The sequence below is a fragment of the Bubalus bubalis genome, chromosome 1 (assembly GCF_019923935.1).
Source record: "Bubalus bubalis isolate 160015118507 breed Murrah chromosome 1, NDDB_SH_1, whole genome shotgun sequence".
NCBI lineage: Eukaryota > Metazoa > Chordata > Mammalia > Artiodactyla > Bovidae > Bubalus > Bubalus bubalis.
In genome coordinates this window covers 122,820,094-122,844,073 of record NC_059157.1, presented here as the reverse complement: position 1 = coordinate 122,844,073, position 23,980 = coordinate 122,820,094, and the positions used below count along the sequence as shown (strand labels likewise).

At 38.5% G+C, this 23,980-nt stretch overlaps 1 protein-coding gene across 11 annotated transcripts in view; it reads left to right on the top strand.

The window, feature by feature from the left end:
• Positions 1 to 23,980, top strand: part of TP63 (tumor protein p63) — a 273,318-nt gene that overhangs the window by 230,953 nt on the left and 18,385 nt on the right. For 9 of the 11 annotated variants that reach the window (XM_025286582.3, XM_025286568.3, XM_044943625.2 and 6 more), the window contains 6 exons: positions 9,734 to 9,920; positions 12,258 to 12,373; positions 13,593 to 13,702; positions 14,341 to 14,477; positions 16,342 to 16,424; positions 18,843 to 18,979. In XM_025286582.3, coding sequence (XP_025142367.1) covers positions 9,734 to 9,920; positions 12,258 to 12,373; positions 13,593 to 13,702; positions 14,341 to 14,477; positions 16,342 to 16,424; positions 18,843 to 18,979 — 770 coding nt within the window. The remainder of the gene's footprint in view (positions 1 to 9,733; positions 9,921 to 12,257; positions 12,374 to 13,592; positions 13,703 to 14,340; positions 14,478 to 16,341; positions 16,425 to 18,842; positions 18,980 to 23,980) is intronic. The other 2 variants (XM_025286573.3, XM_025286600.3) reach the window with 1 other exon arrangement.

The following is a 23,980-nucleotide window of genomic DNA, read 5'->3' as shown; positions in this document are numbered from 1 at the left end:
ATTGTTTTTCTCAAGAATGTAAATGTAGTCCCTTATAATATATTGGATATGAAGAATAATAGAACCCAACCCTCCCACAAGAAATGTCTCACATATTCCTCAGTGTTAAAAATTAGATACATCAAAGGTTGTCAGTATATCTAAAAGAGTGCTTAAAGTGAACTTCATAGAATTAAAAGCTTATATTAGGAAACTATGAAAGTCTAAAAGTACTGATCTTAAAGCAAAGTTTCAAATTTAAAGAAGAGAAAGAAAATAACAGCAAATTGAACCATAGTTTAATTCATCAAGTTAGACAAGAAAAAAAATTTAAATTTGTGCATATTAGAAAAGAAGAAACTGGCTTTACTTGCAGTTGACATGATCATCTATGTAGAAAATTATATCTACAAAAAACTAGTAGAACTAACACAGTCATTTTATTTAGAAATCAAAAATACAGTTAGAAATTAAATATTTAAAATATGATTTACAGTTTAAAATTTGTTGTAAATATTTACAACATACAGTTAGAAATGAAAATTTTAAAAATATTATTTAAAATTAAAAAATATTATTTATAACAATTTAAAAATACTGAGGAAGCAATCAAACAAACCTGTGAAAGATTTGCCTACTGAAAACTATTCCTGAGAAAAATTGAAGATGTTCTAATTAAATGGAGATATGTACCACATTCATGGATTAGAAGGCACAGTGTTTTTAAGATATCAGTTCTCTTCAAGATGACCTATATATTGAACACAATTTCATCTAAAATTCCACCAGACACTTTTGAGGGAATTGACATATTTCTGGTAAATATTATATGGAAATTCAAAGTATCTAGAATAACTAGGCAATTCTGAAAAAGAAGAACAAAATTGGGAGACATAGATTGCCTGATTTTAAGATTTGCTATAGGGTAATCCTAGACAGCTTATTAAAAAGCAGAGACATTACTTTTCCAACAAAGGTCTGTCTAGTCAAAGCTTTGGTTTTTCCAGTAGTCATGTGTGGATGTGAGGGTTGGACTATAGAAAGCTGAGCGTCAAAGAATTGATGGTTTTAAACTGTGGTGTTAGAGAAGACTCTTGAGAGTCCCTTGGACAGAAGAGAGATCCAACCAGTCCATCCTAAAGGAAGTCAGTCCTGGAAGAACTGATGCTGAAGCTGAAACTCCAATATTTTGGCCACCTGATGTGAAGAACCAACTCACTTGAAAAGACCTTGATGCTGGGAATGATTGAAGATGGGAGGAGAAGGGGATGACAGAGGATGAGATGGTTGGATGACATCACCAACTCAATGGACATGAGTTTGAATAAATTCCAGGAATTGGTGATGGACAGGGAAACCTGGTGTTCTATAGTCCATGGGGTCACAAAGAGTCGGACATGACTGAGTGACTGAACTGAACTGATAGAGTAATCCAGATGGTGTTATAGTAATACTATTGAATACTATGAATACTAGGTCAGTAAAGAAGAAGGCAGTGTCCAAATAAAGATTTGAACCCATTCAGTTAGTTAATTTTAAAAAATGTTACTAATGCAATTTTGAAGGAAAATATAATCTTTTCAACAAATAGTGCTAGAACAATTGAATATCCATTAAAAAGAAGAGAAAGAGGAAGAGGAAGGAGAGAAAGAAGAGGCTGAAAGTAGATATAGAACTAAATGCAAGAGTTACAATTATAAATCTGTAGGAAAACATGGAAAATTCTTCTCACTTTGGATTAGACCAGATTTTTTTAGAACACAAAATGCATGAGTATTAAAGGTGAAATATTGATAATTTCCTAAAATTAGCTGTTTTGGAAAAGCACAGAGAGTAAGGTACAAAAGGCAAGAGATAGCCTGGAGAAAATATATTTTAAAAACTTACAAGATATAAGGACCTATATCCGAATATATAAAGAACTCTTGTAGTCAAAAAGGAACACACACAACTCAATTAAAAAAATTAAAAATTTAAAAGTATAAACAATTTAAGCAGAAGCTTCAGAAACAAATTGCAAATCTGTCTGTAAAATACAAAATGAATATAAATATATATTTTAAACTTTTTATATACAATATAAATATAAATGAAATCTATATATGTATATGAATAGATACTCAGGATCGTTAAACATCAGGGTGATGTTAATTTAAGTCATAATGAAAACCAGTACATACCTGCGAGGATGGCACTGAAATTGACAATACCAAGAGCTGGCAAAGGTCAGTTTTCATTCCAGTCCCAAAAAAGGCAATGCCAAAGAATGCTCAAACTACTGCACAATTGCACTCATCTCACATGCTAGCAAAGTAATGCTCAAAATTCTCCAAGCTAGGCTTCAGTAAGATGTGAACTGAGAAATTCCAGGTGTTCAAGCTGGATTCAGAAAAGGCAGAAGAACCAGAGATCAAATTGCCAATATCCGTTGGATCATAGAAAAAGCAAGAAAATTCCAGGAAAACATCTACTTCTGCTTCATTGACTACTCTAAAGCCTTTGACTGTGTGGATCACAACAAACTGGAAAATTCTGAAAGAGATGGGAATACCAGACCACCTGACCTGCCTCCTGAGAAATCTGTATGCAGGTCAAGAAGCAACAGTTAGAACCAGACATGGAACAACAAACTGGTTCAAGATTGGGAAAGAAGTACATCAAGGCTGTATATTGTCACCTGCTTATTTAACTTATGTGCAGTGTACATCATGCAAAATGTCGGGCTGGATATTCCTTAATATAAATAAGGGCAGTATCATCAGATATTCAGATGATACTGCCCTTATGCCAGAAAGCGAAGAGAAACTAAAGAGCCTCTTGATGAAAGTGAAAGAGGAGAGTGAAAAAGACTGGTTTAAGACTCAGCATCCAAAAAAACAAAAATGATGGCATCCTGTCCCATCACTTCATGGCAATTAGATGGGGAAACAGTGGAAACAGTGACAGACTTTACTTTCTTGGGCTCCAAAATCACTGCAGATGGTGACTGCTGCCATGAAATTAAAAGACACTTGCTCCTTGGAAGAAAAGCTATGACCAAGTTAGACAGCATATTAAAAAGCATAGACATTACTTTGCCAACAAAGGTCCATCTAGTCAAAGCTATGGTTTTTCCAGTAGTAATATATGGATGTGAGAGTTGGACCATAGAGAGAACTGAGTGCCAAAGAATTGATGCTTTTGAACTGTGGTGTTGGAGAAGACTTTTGAGAGTCCCTTGGACTGCAAGGAGATCCAACCAGTCCATCCTAAAGGAAATCAGTCCTGAATATTCATTGGAAGGACTGATGCTGAAGCTGAAGCTCCAATACTTTGGTCACCTGATGCGAAGATCCAACTCCCTAGAAAAGACCCTGATGCTGGGAAAGATTGAAGGCAGGAGGAGAAGGGGATGAAAGAGGATGAGATTGTTGGATGGCATCACCAACTCGCTGGACTTGAGTTTGAGCAAGCTCTGGGATTTGGTGATGGACAGGGGACCCTTGTGTATACAGTCCATGGGGTTACAAAGAGTTGGACATGATTGAGTGAACTGAACTGAAGTGCTGTCAAGGATATGAAACCCTTCTACACTGCTGGTGATAATGTAAAATAGCACAGCCTCCTTTTAAAAGAGTTTGGCAGTTTCTTATGAAGTTAAGCATACACTTAACCAGCACTCACACTTATAGTACTTAATCAAAATAATGTAAACATGTCTTAAGATGTGTATATGAAAGTGAAAGTGAAGTCTCTCAGTCGTGTCCGACTCTTTGCCACCCCGTGGACTGTAGCCTACCAGGCTCCTCTGTCCATGGGATTTTCCAGGCAAGAATACTGGAGTGGGTTGTCATTTCCTTCTCCAGGAGATCTTCCCTGACCCAGGGATTGAACCCAGGTCTCCCTCATTGTAGGCAGACGCTTTACCGTCTGAGCCACCAGGGAAGTCCAAGATGTGTATGTAAATGCTCATAATGCAGTTGGTCACTCCATATCCATGGGAGACTGGTCCTAGGATTCCAGATGAATACCAAAATCCACAGAAGCAAAACTCACAGATGCTCAAGTCTCTTAATGATCATCTAGTATTTGCATTTAACCTACATGCATCATTTGTACTTTAAATCATCCCTAGATTACTTATAATGCTTCCTACAATGTGCTGCTGCTGCTGCTAAGTCGCTTCAGTCGTGTCTGACTCTGTGCGACCCCATAGACAGCAGCCCACCAGGCTCCGCCGTCCCTGAGATTCTCCAGGCAAGAACACTGGAGTGGGTTGCCATTTCCTTCTCCAATGCATGAAAGTGAAAAGTGAAAGTGAAGTCTCTCAGTCGTGCCTGACTCTTAGCGACCCCATGGACTGCAGCCTACCAGGTTCCTCCATCCATGGGATTTTCCAGGCAAGAGTACTGGAGTGGGGTGCCATTGCCTTCTCCGCCTACAATGTGAATGCTATGTAAATAGTTGCTTGCATGGCAAATCCAAGTTTTGGTTTGGGGAACTTATTGGAAAATCCCCCCCCCCATATTTTCAGTCCTTTCTTGATTGAATCCATGGCTATGGAAGCCACAGATGTGGAAAACAACTGTAATTTTATTTATCCTAATAAAAAACTGGAAATAATTGGTGACTTGATAGAAAATGGAATTCCACTAAATAATAAAATGGAATGCTAATACACACAAAAACATAAATGAATCTTAGAAGCATTATGCTAATCTAAGCACATGATTGTACAGTATTATTCTATTTCTATAAAATTCTAGAAAGGCAAAAGTATAATGAGAGAAAGCAGGTGGATGAATGCCTGAGAAGTTATTGGGGAGAGGAATGACTGAAAAGGGGAATCAGATAATTTTAATGAGAGCTGGGGGTTGAAGGAAGATTAGGCAGGGGTAAGAGAGAGTGTATGTATCTTACTCATGATAGTGGTTATACTGGAGTGTACATTTGTCAAAAGTCATCAACATGTACACTTAAAAATGAATGTATTTTCTAATATTTTAGGGGACTTCCCTGGTGGCTCAGACGGTAATGAATCTGCCTGCAATGAAAGACCCAGGTTCCATCCCTAGGTTGGGAAGATTCCCTGGAGAAGGGAATGGCTACCCACTCCAATATTCTTGCCTGGAGAATTTCATGGACAGAGGAGCCTGATGGGCTACAGTCTATGGGGTGGCAAAGGGTCTTGACTGAGCAACTTTCACTTTTTCACATAGTATATTAGACTTCAAAGCTGATTAAAGCAAAGCAAAACATACATACCCAAAAGAAGAAATTGGTCTTTAAATGTACAGAATCTCAAGTCAATGTTTGGGAGCATTTTAGGGGCAGATTTTAGAAGTCCCAGAGAGGAAGAGAGATATTAAAAGAAACCAGATATATTCCAATTTGCAGTCTCTGCTGACTTGAATCACCAGGGTATTTAAAATTTTGGCATAAGTCAGATTCCCATTTTTGGTGATCTTGCAGAAGCATGGAAAATCAGTAAATATGAAAGTAGCTATTTGGTGGGGGAAGTGGACAAATCTAAGGAATTATGAAAACACTATAGGCCAGAGAGACTGAATTTAGTATTGGAAAAATATTAAAAGCCATTACAAAACCAATTTGCAAGCCGTGAAGGACACTGAGTAGAAGAAGCTTGGCTTTGTCAAGAAGCAACCGCATGAGACTAGCTTCAGCCCCTCTGATACTGAACAACAGGTCTGGGAAGTTTAACCGGAAGCAACAATTGGAATGTATCCTAGTCAGACATTTAGATATAGTCAGTAGTAAAACTCATCACAAAAATTGAAAAATATGGTTTATAACCTAGATGCATCTCTACCTGAGGAGTGACATAGAAATGTGGAGTCCCAGCGCAATGTGGAAAACAGGGGAAATATGCTTGAATTGTGGGTGATGAGCGTGTGGTGTGTTTGCATGGGTAGAAAAGGGAGGTGGAAAGTGTGTGTTTGGAGGATGAGGAGAGGGAATGAAAGATTAAGCCAGAATATAGAGGACCTTAAACCATGTGAAACAACAGGACCTCACTCATGAATTCCTCCCAGTCACAACAGAAGTACTGACAGACAGCTGGTCCTAAACTACAGGTCACCTTCCTTCTGGGCCAGGGTTATTTCACTTCTATCACTTGGTGCTTCTCCTGCACTATAAGGAGCAAACATTATTATATGTTTGTGTGCCAAGTCGCTTCAGTTGTCTCTGACTCTTTGTGATCCCATGGTCTGTAGCCTTCTAGACTCCTCTGCCCATGGAAATTCTTCAGTCAAGAAGACTGGAGTAGGTTGCCATGCCCTTGTCCAGGGGATCTTCCCAACCCAGAGGTTGAACCTGTGTCTCTTTTGTCTCCTATATTGGCAGGCGAGTTCTTTACCATTAGCACCACCTGGGAAGTCCATTCTACTGAGAAATAAATAAAGAGGAATTATTGCTGATAAGTAGATCACTATCAAGCTCTATTTTAATGTTAGAGAAGATTGTATACCTCTTAAGTTGGTTCAGAAAATAGCCATATGGTTGAGAATTATGAAAAAATAAAAGCATAAATATATGCACTGTTGAGCCAAGAGAATGAGAGATGAGGAACTACTGTTCCAGGTCTCAGGATGATTCTTACTGGTTGTTAACCAGCTCTTTCCTGTGACCTCAGGCAAGTCCTCCCCCTGCCTTTTTCTTATCTGTAAATTGTAGATAATAATACTGATCCATTATCTGTTTTCTGCAATTCCAAAATTCAGAGAACTCTGAAAAACAGAAGTTGCTTTGATTTTGTTGTAATTTCATAAATTTGTGGCAAATTTACATGGTGGCGAAACTTGGCCTGAACGTTAAGGGTTTATGTTCATTTTCCACTTATTGTGAATATTCATGAATTCTGAAGAAATATTAAGGTTTGATTATAGTGAAAGAAAAAATTGAAAGTGTTAGTCACTCAGTTTGAGACCCCATGAGCTACAAAGGAAGCCCATTAAATCCTGCTGGAGGTATTTATAACACATGCTGCTAGCTCAGATGGTAATCTGCCTGCAATGCATGAGACACAGGTTCAATCCCTGGGTCAGGAAGATCCCAGGAAAAGGGAATGGCAATCCACTCCAGTATTCTTGACTGAAGAATTCCATAGAAAGAGGATCCTGGCAGGCTATAGTCCCTGGGGTTGCAAAGAGTTGGACAGAACTGAGCAACTAACATTTTCACTTTCATATGAACTCTACTCCATTTCTAAAATCTAAACAGTTCTGGATTCTGAAACATCTGGCCTCAGTGGTTTCAGATAAGAGACTGTAGATCTGTAATACCTTCCTCTTAGGTTTCTGTGAAGATTAAGTTTTTTATACCAGATCTCAAAAAAAAAAAAAAAAAAGTGGTGAAGTTATTATTGCATATAGATTACTGAAACTCAGAAATTAGATTCCCTACTCCCATGAGAATGAGTGAAGTTTTAACACTTGATGATGCCTAAGATTATTCTTAGTACTTTTACATTTTAGTCTGTCAGGTGTGATTTATAGTATATCAGTTATTAAAATGGAATGTTCCTCTTAACTGTCCTACTCTGAACACTTATCCTTCTTTTTTTATAATCTTTACATATCTGGATGGGTGCCTTATTTGCCTTCAGGTGTTAGCTTGCAAACTTATTTTAGAGTCATCTTTCCTAAGGTACATTTTATGAAACTCATGTTTAGCTTATATATCTCCTAACTTAAACACGAACAGATAGGCGTATTTACTGAGAGTTGTCAATAAAAGAGAATTCATAATATGTTATAAGACAATGTCTTTGTTTGTAAAGTCATTGGTTAAAAAACACTTGAGCAAAAATATCCATCTAGATTTCATTGTGTTTCCCAAGTAGAATTTTATTTTTGTGGTTGATTTTTGGCATGCTTCCTATTTCTTCAAGCTATGTAAAACCCTTTTGCTGTGCTTAATCCTTGACCTGTGGGCATGGAGAAATGATTATGCAATACACATCTAGTATTGGGAAATTCGTAACTGAAAATTTCATATACTGAAATGCTTGGGAGAAAAAGATTATTTAAATAAATATTATATTTCAAAAGGAAGAAATAAAGCAGTTATTTTTAAATGTGCTTTTCCATGGGACATTTGCTTCTATTCAGAGTTGGGTTAGAGCATAGCAGTAATGAATCCCTTTGCCATTGTGGCTCCTGCTCCCCACTGTCTTTTCCCTGGAAAAATATTGTTGCCAATTTAGATTTGTAACCTGTGTATGTGTGTCTGTTTACCTTTGTTTGGGTAAGTGTTACTAGGTGCCCTGCTCTTGGCCAGCAGTTCCATTGCCCAAGTGATTTCACTCAACCTCAGAATGAAGAGGAATGCAGTGATGAGACTTTGACCCACAGGGTGATCGCATAAGGTTTAAGATAATATAAGGATTAGAATGGAGACTTTCTAAAAGGAAACAAGGATGAACCTTTATTTTCAAGGTCTCATGCTTTCTCTACCCTATTTTCTAATTCTACAACCAACCAACCAACCAACCACTGAACTTCCTTTCCATTCAGAAGGAAGTATAGGGAGGAAAGTTTCAGTCCCTTGTGAATGAAAAGATCATCTTTATTGCTGCCATGTCTTACTGTGTTGTAATAGGGCAGTCCTTTCATGAGAACGTAGGACCAAATGACCCCTTTCAGATCCCTCATTCTTTTAGGCTATGACCTTACAAGATAAGTGCAGTTGTTTGAGGGAACTTTTGCAATTTTCTAGTTGTTTGACCTTAAATGAAATCTCTTCACTATCTACCAGATATTCTGTCTGAAAACATTTTTTTCCATACCGCTAATTTCTATGAGTCTCTCTAGAGTATCATAAGGGTGGAATTAATTATAGTCTGCTTAATATCACTCAACACATGAGAATACTGTTTTTCCATTTAGTTTTCAGTACTCTATAAACCTGTTCAGAGTGTTAATCATTGCGATATTTCTGAGAATCAGTTTCTTCATCCTGAAGAGATGATAACTGTAAATAATAACACAACTGTGTTTTGATAAATGGTTTCAACCAATGGTGAACATGATGCTGAAAACTTGGTCTCTGTGCACTGGTGCCAGATCAAATCTCAGAGGCAGAATTTGGGGTGAAGTAGAAAAGGATAGCTTTATTTCTTTACTAGTCATAAGGGGACACAGTGTGATCCTGCCCTCAAAAACAGTGACCCAACCTGGGAGTATTTGGTAAGGAGCTTTATAGCAGTGGTTCCAAAGTGAGGTTGATGATAAGATTAGAGTGTGTGCAGGGCCAGCACTCCTTTAATCTGATTTCAGGTGATCTCATGATGCCTTTCACTGGTTCCTTTAATATGGCCTCAGGTGTTCTCTGGAGTGAAGAATGCTAAATCCATTCCATTGGGGGTTTTGGTTCTAATAAGAGCTTAAAGATTTTGTTCTGTGTGTCCCTTGAGGGGGGACCAGGACCCTGCCCTAAGGCTGCACTGTTGTTCCTTGCCTGTTCTTCCCTTGTCTTTGCATCCTCTCCCTTCCCTTATCACCAGAATGTTGAATCTGTCCTTTGGGGCTCTGGGAAGGACAGAGGCTGGAGTCTGCTCCTTACAAACAAGGAGTGGGGGACACAGGCTTCCATATCCAGGAGTCCCATAGGGTCCTGCTGAGTTTCAAACAGGCAGCTCTAAAGGAACATGTTTACCGAAAATGTATATATATTTCCTTGTTCTGATTTTGAATATAACAAAATCTCCTGTTGTTTCCTTTCTTTCTTCCACCATGGACCCATCTCTAAGCAGTATTCCACTGAACTGAAGAAGCTGTACTGCCAGATTGCAAAGACATGCCCCATCCAGATCAAGGTTATGACCCCACCACCTCAGGGTGCTGTCATCCGGGCCATGCCTGTCTACAAGAAGGCCGAGCATGTCACTGAAGTGGTAAAAAGGTGCCCCAACCATGAGCTGAGTCGTGAATTCAATGAGGGTAAGGAGAATGGGGATCTGTGGCTGTTTAAGCTTGAAATAGAGCTCCTGTGGAGAGTTTTGTCTGGGATCCACCTATCTGTTTCCAACCTCTGCAATCTGATGGCAGCTTAGTCTACCTTTTTGGGTGACAAGACTGTCTGAGAATAATGTTGAATAAATTTCAGGCTTTCACAATAATTAAACTGCTTATTTTAATATTGGTAATCGCTGGATGACCTGGACTTGCCTCTCTTCTCCCTGTTTCTTCCTTCCTTCTGTCAGGAGAGTGAGTAATTTCCTGGGTTCTGTCTTGTGGCAACAAAGATTTGAAATGGCAGACCAATGTTACAGCTCATTTACAGCTCAGAGTTTTATTCAGCAAGCAGAGGATAGTATACCCTGGAGGCGTGAGGGTGGGCCGACCCCAAAAGAGAGGCCTCAATCCATCTTGGGTCTCTCTTTTTGTACTCTTTGTCTCCTCTTCCTATGCAAATTAGGGCTAGGTATGTTTCACCTGAGGTTCTCGCTCCCACTCCAGTCTGCAGATTTTCTTTTGTTCTGTTATTGTGGGCTTTTCCCTTTGTCTTTTAGCCACCACCATTTTGGACTCCATTTTCCTTTTCTAACTACCTAACACTTCCCTTTTTTTTTTTTTAATGAAAGGATTTAAGAAGAACAGTGTGGCTTCTGATCTGTTGGTCCCCTGCTAAGGGCTTCAGTACCTCTCCCAGGGTTATTGTCAAGGCTGGACTGATTAGGGTCTAGAAGGGTGAGAGAAAAGAGCATACAAAGTGAGAAATATTTAAAAAAAAAAAAAAAAGAAAAAGAAGAGGAAAATGGGGAATAAGAGAAATAAATGAAGACAAATAACAAACAAGAGGAGTAAATGGACAATCAAGAACAGGAGCTTGGGAGGGGAAGCAGTAAAGTGAAGGACTGACAGTCAGAGAGCAGGTTATCTTGGGGCCACCTTTAAGTGCTGTATCCATAGATAAGTTAGATCCCAGGTTCTGAGCCTCAGATTCAGTAATAGTTTTACAGAAGCGGTCATTATTTCCAAGGGTTCTCTTACATTTACTATTCTAAAGTTTATGAAGGGAGGCTAAGTCAAGAACACAAAATAGTTGAAAGGAAGGACAAGAGAAAGCATAAAGATTCATCAAAGAGCAATGAGGAGACAGGAGGATTGGGAGTTAGAATACCTTTTATAGAAATTATGTGAAAAATAGAAAGATTGGTAGATTACCCAGAGTATATGTATGTAGATAATATAATAAGTGGTAAAGAAAAAGTAATGGAGAAAGAGAATAGATAGAAATTTAAAAAAGGAAATAAAGTTAAAATCTCTCCACCTTAACACAGCTAATTTTTACATATTAATTTCTAGTCCTTGTCTATATGACCTCATTATCCATACCTCTGCATCTTACCTTTCACTTAACAATATGCTGTAGAAGTTATTCTCTATAGCTAGGCTTTGTTATCGGTTTCCATAACTTCTCTTGATCTGTCAAGATGACATAACCATTTTTTGTTGTTGTTTGCTTTTTTCTTATTTTTTAGCACAATAGTTATTTAAAATTTTTGCCATAATATATGATATTTCAGGCAATAGAGAGCATTTTGATATATGAAGCCTTTTGAGTATCAGTTACTGTAGAATGAAAATATGAGACCAAAGGTTGAAAAACATCTTTACAGCATTAACTCTTGGAGCAGCGTCTTTATTTTTGAGTTCTACCAGGTATCACATTTTGTGAAACTTTGTTTATGTTCCTTTCAAAACTTGCTTCCCTTTTTTACCCTCTAACCTGGGACAATTGCAGTACAACAAATAAAGTTAGTTTCCCATCTTTATGACCAAAGTAAAATTGTGACTTCATCATGAAAAATAGAATAGGCAAAGTGAAAGTTCTATCCTTGCCATTCTTAGCTTCGTATAGTGTTTTAAATGGTCAATTTGGGGGCAGTGTTTTCTGTCAGGCAGGTATATTTTTTAAATTAACTTGTTCCTTTTTCTTCCATTTTTCAGAGAAGCTGGAAAAATGCCCTGTATGGATCAGCTTAGAGATGTAGTTATAGAGTCCTCTACAACTTGTTTACCTTGAGCCCAGAAACATGGGACTGTTCCCTTATATACAGATGACCATTCCTGACCTTTTTGTGGCTATAAAGGTTGTGATACCTTCATGTGTTAGGTCTCTGGCAACAGGATCTAGTCTTCTTTTCAAGGATGTATATTTCCTCTATTATTCAAACTATTTCTTTGACCACCAGTGTTCTGTCCATAGTTTCATTTTGTTTTCTTTGTTTTGAGGTTGATGAGCTAATTTTTTTTTCTTTTTCCATTCTGCAGGACAGATTGCCCCTCCCAGTCATTTGATTCGAGTAGAAGGGAACAGTCATGCCCAGTACGTAGAAGACCCCATCACAGGAAGACAAAGTGTGCTGGTACCTTATGAGCCACCTCAGGTAAGCAGATAAGGACTGGGCAGACTTGAGAGAGTATTACTTTTAGTAATAGGAGGTGTTTCAAGCATATAATTCTATCTTAGTTATAGATAACTTTTTTTGTATTTATTGTCTACCTTCTCTTCACCAGGCACTTCTCTATCCCCCTTCAAAACTGCTAAATGTGTACCAAATTTGTTACTGTTAACATGGCTCTGTTGCTCATGTTCTCATCTTAAAGGCAGAAAATAACTGAATCTACAGTTGAGTTTATACATGGCATTATTATCCAGAGATCTTAATCGGAAATTCAGCTGGTAGTGGATGTACATGAGTATTGGACGCAAGTATTTTTCCCTCATAGCTCAGTCGGTAAAGAATCTGCCTGCAATGCAGGAGACCCGGGTTCGATTCCTGGGTTGGGAAGATCTCCTGGAGAAGGAAACGGCAATCCACTCCAATATTCTTGCCTGGAAAATCCCATGGAGAGAGGAGCCTAGTGGGCTACAGTCCATGGGGTCGCAAGAGTAGGACACGACTTATCGACTAAACCACCACCACCATTTTACACTATCCCGAAAATGGGAGGCCCTAAGAGGGATCTCATAGTTGAAGTTCGAATGTGCAGGATGGCAGATTAGAAAAGCAGCACGATGCAGCAGAGAGAACACTGGAGTGGGAAGACAGGAGACCCTTGATTTGCTGACTCTTTCTGTGGACTTCTAGCTTATAACTCTGTGTCTCTAGGCTTCAGATTGCTTCACCCATAAATTCATTTTCTGGACTAGATTATTTAATTCTGAATTCCAGAGTGTTCATTATAGAAGTATACATTCACATGTATGTTGTACAGTGTTATCCATATCATAAAAATATCCCTGGAGCATTACTGCTGTAGTTATTAATTTTTTCATCTCTAACTTTTTATATATGTGATGAACCCTGTTTGAATTAAGTGATATGGATCAGCTTGCAAGTGAATAGGGTCAACGATGGTTATTTTTAAAAACCCTTTCATACTGTGCAGAGGGTCCACTATTGCAAATACTAGCTTTAAGCTTCCTAAGAGCCAAGGCAAAGAAGAATCTACCATGGGTTTTATAGTTTTTTAGAAGAAAGGATATCACTTGATCAGAAATGGAGTTGTTTAAGTAAGTGAGAACTAAGAAGGAAGAACTAAGAAGAAAGAACATTAGTTCAAGTCATTGTTCACACCGACTCTCTTCCTCCCTGTGTTCAGGTTGGCACTGAATTCACGACAGTCTTGTACAATTTCATGTGTAACAGCAGTTGTGTTGGAGGGATGAACCGACGTCCAATTTTAATCATTGTTACTCTGGAAACCAGAGAGTAAGTGGCATTTGCAAAACTGTCATTCTGTAGAAACTCTGGGCAGAGGGCAAAGTGAAACTGTGTTTGCTTTATCATTACCTTTGCATGTACAACAGAGAGCTACCCTAGATTTTGTCCTTTGTGCTATAAATCCTTGCTGCAAACACTTACATAAAAGATCTAAGAAAGTGGAGACAGAACAGGGTGGGTAAAGGTAGAAGAGAAAAAAAAAGAGTTGGGAAGGTGTTCAAGTCACTTCATACCTGAATTCTTGACATTTGACTGGAATAGTTTCTGATTAGACAGTGTTTGTTTTCATGTGGGCCGCAAGGCATTTAACAGTTTCTTTGAATAAGTCTGAGCTGCCTAAGGGGATTTTATCTGGAGACATCCACTGGCTTAACTCAAGTTTCCTTCAAAATATGTAGCTAAATACAGCTGTTCAGCTAATGGCTTGGAGGTTCTTTGCAGAACAAATGGATGCTATTTACTAATATTGCTCATGGCCTGTAAGCACTTTTGTGTTCTTCCAAATGCTTTGGGGGCCCATCCTCAAAGCAGCCTCAAGTTGGTGGTGGAGCTGGTGCACTGGTGATGGCCAGCAGGGGGCCTTTCGAATTCCTTTCATTTAACCCTTTCTTCTCTTTAATTCCTAGTGGGCAAGTCCTGGGCCGCCGCTGCTTTGAGGCCCGGATCTGTGCTTGCCCAGGGAGAGACAGGAAGGCAGATGAAGACAGCATCAGAAAGCAGCAGGTCTCGGACAGCACAAAGAATGGTGATGGTACGAAGCGCCGTAAGTAGCTGTAGTGGCCCAGTGGGGTAGGGCTAAGTCTCCTCCAGATGCAGTGCCTCCTCCAGGTGATGTTTGAGAAGCTGCAGAATAAGACCTAAGGGCTTTAGAGACACGTTGATGACCTTAAGCTGCAGGTCTTGATGAAATGGATTCTGGGTGTGCACTATAGCTTTTCAAAAGCAGATCATCATGGAAGATTAACCAGCAATCCTCCAGACATGACTGCCAGACCAGTAGCATCAGCATCATCTGGAAGCTGGGTAGAAATCCAAACTCTTAGTTTGCAGGCTTGTTGAATCAGAAGTACTGGATGTGAGGCCCAGGGATCCACGTTCTGTAAGCCCTGTAGGTGCCTCTGTTGCCAGCTGAAGTTTGAGAACCAGTATCTTAGCCTATTTATATCCATTTATCATTCTGTTATTGAAGGTGAGGGTTGAAAATGCCACCTGCCTACCTCCTGAGTCTAGGGGAATAGTGAGACTTAAGAGTGAACTTCATAAAGCACAGTCTGGGGAATATGCAGCTGTGGGTTTCATTGAATCTTGAGATGTAGGACCCACTCAGGGCTTTAGTTACATCATTTATAGTGAGGCTGATGATTTAGATCAGTTGGTTTCAGACTTGTTTTTTTAAGCAATAAAAGCTTTTTAAAAATGAAGTATTTCAAGGAGCTCAAAATAGCTGAAAGCAGAACTGTTCTAGTTGAAGGGGTGGGAGTCAGGAGTGGGCTGTGGTTTCATGCTTCACTCACACCACCCTTGCATGTCAGGTACTTACCCCCAGAGGTCTCATTCTTCAGGTCACAGAGTTTGAAAACCATTGATCCACCCAAGCTACTAAAGCGTGAGATTTAATTCTAGAAGATGGTTTGCATATGCCTGCTATCACTATAGAAAGTATTTTAAAATATATCACACTGTGAATTATATCATGAAAAATGTTTTCATCTTATTACTGATTAGTATGCAGAAGAAATAAAAATGGTATTGAATTTTGCAGAACAATTTGTTATAACAACTAAGCTTTATCATCTTTGGGCTGTTCAGTGTGATTTGCTTTACCAGTTATTTTTCTCCCTGATTATTCCTCAAACAATCGTATATATAGTACTTAGTTTATATATACATTATCAATAGTATATGTACTATCAATAATTATATCTCCACCCTAATTCTCCTCTTGAGTCTGTCTGTTGGCCTAGCTCCATATGCTTCCCTGAGCACCTCAGTTACCTACCAATCAATAACTTTCAGTAAGAATGATTATCTGAACTCTAGTAGGAGAATCATCTCTATATTCTGGTTCCTGGGTATAGTTTCTAAATTTTGGAAACCTTTAGGGATATATAAAATTAATTCCCTGATTTTCCCAAAGAGAAAACTGAGGTCCCAGAGACTGCTTGTCAGAGGCTATGTGATATTTGTATTAACATGGGAGGGGGAACTCACAAGGTTGAATGCACAGACAAGACAACTCCTACAGCCTGCATTTACCTCCTTGGAAGATAAATGATCTGAAAAATAAAACACAATTGCAATTTATCTTCCTGTGCTGAGCAGCTGTTCACAGACACACTCCAGTAAAACACAGGGATTCCTGCAGCACCGCTTAAGCCAGAGGCCATTTCCCAGCCTCCCTGCACCCACCTCCCGTTTTTCTTTCCTTGTTTTGCCTCACCTCCCCCCACCACTCGCATTATTGTTAGGTTTACACCTAATATAAAAGTAATCATCACTCATTGAATGGCTGCTTAGAACTGGAAATTCTAATCTCATCAGTGTCAATGGTGCTACTGTCTGTTTAATCAATGTATTATCGCTTCAGAAATGTTCCCAGGATGAAACTTGCACTTTTCCTCCACCAGCTTTCCGTCAGAACACACATGGCATCCAGATGACATCCATCAAGAAACGAAGATCCCCAGATGATGAACTGTTATACTTACCAGTGAGTCTCCCTTGGGTATTTGTGATTGCTTCATTGTCACCTTCTCTGAATGAGCTGTTACTCTGTGGTCATCTTTTGGTTATCTGTGAATGAGAATGTGAAGAGGGTGATAGAGGCAAGTGAGATAAAACAGAAAACCTACTTGTTTTTTGTGAAATTAGGAAATTATTCATCCCCTCTAAAGTTCTGGAACAGATTAATAATGTGGGCTCTTCCTCTTACTACTCACCCAGTCAGAACTACACTTCTACTAATAGAGTTCTTTTTATGCAAGTCTTTAAAATTAATTTGTCCTTCATTACTGAAGAGTGATAAGATGATCCTAGACAGCCTGGTCATACCAATTTAGGACTAAAAGTTTGTCAGAAGGCATTAACAAAGTTGATAAACTATTATAGAGTGTTGCCTGTGATTTCTTTTAGGGAATGCTATTTAAAAAAAAAAAAGCAAAGCTAGGCAGAATCCTCAACTATATGGGAATGGCCAGAGATTTGGCCCAAATATTGTGTAGGAGTATTGTTCATTCCCACAAGGACTATAAGCCCTCTCCAGGTCACCAAGGTGCCCTTTTTTAGATTACAGTTGCAGTTCATTTAGCTCTTCTCACCTTAGGTCTTTGCCATCTAGAGTGGCAGCAAAGCTTTGGTAACCACGGTAGCTCTTGATGTCATCTACACTGACTTGAGATACAGACAAGCTGGGCCAGGAGATTTGGCTGGGATTGAAGTTAAGCCACAGGTTTGGGTGTGCCATGCTCACTAGCCCTTCCTTCTTGAGGCCCTAAAGTTCAGTCAGGTCGGGGAATTAGACTGCTTGCTGGCAGAACAGTCAGACAGTGAGTGAGCTGAGATTCTCAATGTCTTGTTTCTCAGGCCACATATGAAAACTGGTATGTGAACTCTTAAGTTAAACATTTTCCTGCTGTACTAGATATTTGGAAAGCTCTGATGGGTCTTCAGCTGATGAGATATAAACCACGTTGAAGAGCTGTTTCTTTAATGAAATTTCAGTTTGTATTAATGGAGGAAATGCCCTAATGGTTACATCTTATTTTTAGTGAAGAATTAGCCAGACTGAAATGTGTGAAGGAAAAAAAAAAAAAAAGCCTCTTCATTTACCATGAATTTAGTTGGTGTTTGCTGAATGGCAGAAATGCTAGACTCTGACCATTAATGATCATTAAGGTACAGTTCTTACCTTACAAGACCTTGTCTTCTAGTGAGGAGACAAAGAGGTATAATAATGGAATCAACACTTCAGTAAAGTTAAGGGTGACACTGTGGGAGCTCACAGGAAGAATGTAAGACTTGGCCTAAAAGGTTGAGGTCAGGAAAAGCTTCTCAAAGAATATGATGCCAGAGCTGGGATAAGTAGGAATTAACCCAATAAAAGGTAGAGAAAATCTTTCCATTTCTGAATTCTGACAGGGAAGGGACAGGCGACCTGCCAGGGTGCAGAGTAACAGGCACTCACTCTCACGTCAGCCAAGTGCTCTTTGTTCTCCACTCACCTTTCCCTAGTCCTGGTTCTGCTCAGACTTCTTAAAGTTTTTAAGAGACTCTCTTAAAGAGGGAAGCACATTTTCCCCCTGCTGAAAACATGTGTCTTTCCAGATTTAATTACAGTTAATTCTACTTATCTGTGGTAGTTATGCTTTATAAAGTCACAATGGACACTGCACGATCAAATACTGAGAAATACAGGATTAGATTCCTGCGAGCTTCTGGTCACATTTTTAGCAACTGATCAATGCATTACTTTGTTTCATGTGTGATTCTTATTTAATGTATACTGTTGATTCATTACTGAAGGAGGAAATGGCAACCCATGCCAGTGTTCTTGCTGGGAAAATCCCATAGACAGAGGAGCCAAGCGGGCCACAGTTTGTGGGGTTGCAAAGAGTTGGACACAACTGAGCATGCCTGCATGCATGCACATTGGTTCATTAACACTGAATGCACAGTCCATACCACAACAGCTCAGGGCTGGGCTAAGCTTACCTAACATGAATTTTCTCCATAAGGCACATTACAGTGTATTTGCATTTAGGAGCACTAGAGAGCACTGAAGCTGCCTTTGGGAACTATTTTAAGCCAAAAAATGTACCTCCAAAAAGTACAGAAAAGTAAAAAATTTGGCCCTAAATAGGCTAAGAGAAGGACACTTATTTCCAGCAGAAGAGTTGAAACAAGAAGTTGGAACATCACCTTCGCCCTCAGCTGGGTACATGCACTGGGACAGTAAACTTTTCATCATTATGCCCCTGTCTGTGAAGTATTGATTTTTGTGTTATAAATAGATGTTAGCAAGTAGGTGAATTAGTCCAAGCAGAATCCACAAATAAAGAGGATTGCTTGTACTTCTGATAGTTCTACAGTTCTTCATTTTTTGTCTCTTGCCTTCTGCTCTTATATGTAGGTAAGGGGCCGTGAGACTTACGAAATGCTGCTGAAGATCAAAGAATCCCTGGAACTCATGCAGTACCTTCCTCAGCACACGATTGAAACCTACAGGCAGCAGCAGCAACAGCAGCACCAGCATTTACTTCAGAAACAGTGAGTATATCCCTATGTCATTTTAGCAGATGTGATTAAGATGACTGTGTATTCAGATCGGCCACAGGATGGTTGTTGGCTGATGTAAAAGGTGAGGTTGTGAGACAGCAGAAATTTGTAGGTTCACATGAGCTGGTTTGAGGACTCCATTTTCTGCTTCAACAATCTCCTATGTTTCTTATAACCCTCCCTTTGACAAGTTACACCTATATTCTGAAGTTGAATTGAAACCATTTCAAGTGAATTCTGAAAAAAGACTCACACTAATAGAATTAATTTTCTTCTCTGTGCCCCTGATCCATACACATCTATCAATAGTAGAATTTTGAGTACACCCTCTATTCTAGTAATAATGTGTCTATTTAAAGTCACATAGTTTTTCCTCATTCCAATATCTTATCTTGTCCCTCTCCTGGGATGCACACAATCCACTTTTGGGAAAATCATTATAGACCAGGGACAGCACATAGGTTTCACTATAAGTGACTTCTTTGAGTGCTGTATTGAGGATTCAGAGTCCTAGTGCCTGGTCATTAGGGAAAATCTGGATGCATCAGGGCAAAATAGAGCCGCATTGCCAATGTTTTAACATCCTCATTCTAGGTCTTCCAGCAGTACATGTTTACATCAGTGAGGCCAGATTTTGCAACCATTTTAGAATAAAACATACAACCTATTTATATATTCATTTTACCTTGATTCTTGGATCTTTGATGATGGTGTTTTTTATACCTAACCAGAACAGACTAGCTCTTATGAAAGGAAGGGAAATTGGTGAATCAGAACTCTGATTTATAATTACCCTTCTGTGGTTAAAAATAATCACTTGTGAGCTGAAAATCTATTGTGTCTATACTGAAAGTATCGCCAGAGTCTCCATTGCTGCTGCTAAGTCACTTCAGTCGTGTCCGACTCTGTGCAACCCCATAGACGGCAGCCCACCAGGCTCCTCTGTCCCTGGGATTTTCTCCATAGATCAACGTAAAATGTAGACATTTTATACTTCAGGCAAAAAGAAATGAAGCCAAAACGATCTTGCCTATGACAAAGATTGTCTTTTACATTAGGAACACAAATGAACAATAAATAATGGATCTTTTCTCATTTATTATTAACTACTGTAAAGAAATACCTATGAAAAGTGTAATAAAAAGGTATTGTTTTTCTTTTTTAAATAAAATAAATGCAGTCGAGGAGGTTGGACTGCATCTCTGATACTTAGGAGGTGTTCTCTGAGCCCGTACCTACTGACTATGGGATATGGAGTGGGCAGCAGAGGAACTAAAAGCAAGCATACTCTCTCTTTAAAGGACTTCAGGCTCTTTGACCATTTAAGACTTTTTTTTGCCTGAAAGGGATCTTGCCATTCACTTCTAGCACAGAAGTTTTGCAAGTCATAATTATAAGGTTTTATAGTCAGGCTGACTAGAAAGTTGAATCAGGAGGTTCCTTGAGGATACAGAGTACCCCAGAGGAGAATTAGAATTCAAGGTTACAGAATTCCCTTTGTCAATCCTTATATAATATTTAGGATATCAGATAGAAATATATATTAACATATTTAAGTGCAAAACTGATTTAGTTCTTATAAACTCATACAAGGATCAAAGAAACAGACCTGTAATATCCTTTACAGACCCACAGGGGATAGATGCCTTCTCCAAGATACTTACATCATGCTATTAAGACAGACTTCCAGATCGTTTTCAGTCCGCCCTGGAAATGTTTGACTTAGCTAAAATAATGTCAGAAGAGTTACTCAATGCCGAACTAGTTGCATGATTTCCTGTCTTTTTTTCACTTAAAGAGAAAAGTTCTGTTGATTTTAAATAGTGTGGTTTGTAGATTCTGACCTTCTACCACACAGTTTGGCAAACACTTTTTTTTTTTTTTTTTCTGCAAAGCACCAGTAGCGAATATCTTAGGCTTTCTGGTCCATATATATGGTCTCTTGCAGCTCCCCTGTTCAGAAACACAGAAGCAACCACAGACAATATATAGACAAATGAGAGTAGTTGTTACAATAAAGTTTTATTTTATGGACGCTGGAATTTGAATTTCATATAATTTTCATTTGTCATGAAACATTTTTCTTTTGAATTTTTTCCACCTTGTAAAAATGTAAAAAGCATTCTTAGTTTATGGATCAGATTTGGCCCTTCATGACTTCTTGACATTCATAGTTTTTAATAACAGTATTTGGAAGCTAATCTGTATATCCTAAAGTAGAGAAGTACTAAAAGATTTTAAGAAGTCTTTTAGGGTGACATTTCAGAACAAAACAATAACAGCCTTTATCAGAGGCCTCTCTTCTCTTTCTTCTGGCTGAAGAAGTTAGACATGCCCATCTAGATTCACAGTATGGTTCCTCATCAGCCAAGACCAGAATAGTTGACATGACACATGTAACAGGCTTTTTACTGAGGATCTGCTATGTGAAAGCATTAGAAACAGAGACGAGACAGATGTGTTTCCTGCCCTCCCATAGTTTACAATATGGTGGTGACTTACCAGAACACTATTTGAATCTTAAATAGCCTCTGGAAGTTTCTTTTCAGCATCATGTAAGTTTATAGGACATTTTAAACAGTTTGTCTACATCATACAATAGAAAGAATAGTTTTGTGTCATAGTTTTAGAGATTTTACGAGCCAAGACAATCTACTTCAGTCAGTTGAGGGCATGTGCATTTGTTCATTTACATGGGATCCATGAGGATACATAGTTCTGTGTCTCTAGATGATGAGTTATTCAGAGCTTATAACTTTTCTAGCCTAACTAGCTGACATGGCTCTAAAGGGAAATTATTTTATTATAATTCATATTTCATCAAGCCATCTATTTCATCAAAGAAGAAACTATATCATAAAATTGTTATTTTAGGAGGCTCAAAGGATTTTAGAGACATATTTTCACTTTTTGCATGTGTGTTCACAGATGAATAGTGAGCAATTAGTAGCCTGTAGTTCCCTGTGGTGTCCGTTTGTATGTACCATTGCATGTTTTTGACTGCTTGTTTCCACAGTGTGTAAGAGCTAACTTTAGCTATGATAACTTGTGCATGGAAATATAACAGACTGCAAAATGAAATCTTTGGAAAATATACACATTTGGTCTAATTATGTCTTTGTTACATTATATATACCTGGATTTCCCTCCATTGTTTGATATACATCTATATAAATTCTCCAGTTGCTGTATTCTTCAACTGAGTTTTTTTTTTTTCAGCTCTTTTATTTTTATGCAAGAAAAAGCATGAATAATTAGACAAGCAAAAGTAGAAATCTAATTCCCTGGCAATCATTTGAAAATAATACATCAGCTTAGAAAATGCCTATGATAGCCTGTGAATTCTTTGCAAAAATTTAGTACCAATATTATGCTGTGAGGAATCAATTTTATACTTTTCTTTATAGTGGAGGGAAAATCAGTGGGAAGGGAATACCTTTTGTACAAGGTAGTAATGAAGTATTTTCCGTTTTAATTGCTTCTGTTAGTGTCCCAGTATATGTTTCTCTCTGTTTGCTTTTCATTTGTGCATGGTTTTCCTTTTTCAAAAATTCCTTCACAATTACCTTCATGATCATAGGCTTTCTGGAGGATAAATCTTCATTGAAATTTTGTGGCTCTAATTGTTATAAGTAGGTTTTATACAATGTATAAAGAAATTTTATTTTAGTTGATTGGAATAAACATAAGGAATAAACATTCTTATGTTCATAGAAGCCAAAATCTAGTAAAAGGACAAGTTGGACCCATTCTTGCCACTAGATTCCTTACTGTCATACTTTCAAGGGGCATTAACTCTTAAGACAGTTTTTCAGAAGCCACTTGAAACATTTTTAGCAATTCTTTTGACTTGTGTACTTTAGAGCGATACTATCTCTTTTTCATTATTTTTTCCTTCTGTAATTTACTCTCCTCCTTGGCTTTCATCCTGATCTGAAGCCAGCACTACTTTGTTAAAATTTTACTTAGCCTAACACTGGAGAATTATTTTTGAGTTTCTACAGGATGGATTTTTACTTTAATTTTAATACAAATATGGACATTCTGAGGAGCTCTTAATGTTTCCTTCTCCTGTACGGATCAGATCACTTTCTGATCACAGCTCACTGGTCAGATAGGTCATAGAATATCAGAGCCGAACAGGAGCTTCAAGACCTTAGTTCTAGCCTCTTTGTACCATAGCTGGGAAAACTGAGGCCCAGTTAACTACCCCTGTGAGTTCATAGCTAGTTTATAGCAAAGCCAAGATCAGAATCAGATATGAAGGATATAGCTCTTTACAATGATTTGGTCTGCTTCATTAGTTAAGAAAGTTATAAAAATAACACCAAGTGAAAGTTGCTTAGTCATGTCCAACTCTTTGTGACCTATTGACCCATGGACCATACAGTCTATGGAATTCTCCAGGCCAGAATACTGGACTGGATAGCCTTTCCCTTCTCCAGGGGATCTTCCCAACCCAGGGATCGAACCCAGGTCTCCCGCATTGCAGGTGGATTTTTTACCATCTGAGCCTCTAGGGAAGCCTAGTAAAAACAAAAGTAAGCACTTACTCCCACTTTTCCATCTCTGTATCAAGTGGTTACTATTTACCTTTGTGGTTTCATTGTAAAGTCCTATCTCTTTAGGCTTATCTAGCTATGGTTTTCTTCAAGAATGTTTATCATTTTGCTTCAAATTCATGTATCTGTGAGAGAAGCAAGTAATATTTTCAGAATTATCACTGTGGGAGAGAGCAGCAGACAGAAATCTTTCTCACTGAGAGAGATGATTAATACCGTATTTCTAAGTTTGACTTAGAAATCTTCCATCTTCCGTATTTCCAGATTATTTGGTTGAAAGTGCTAGTTTCATAGATTTTGTTGAAAAGGTCAATGTGTGGTTCAGCCTCACAGGTCACGGCAGTGCGCGAGCATGTACAGTTTACCCAGTTGTTTTGAACTTCACGGAGATGTTGGGAAGTTGTCAGGAGAGAGAGTCGCTAGCTCTGAG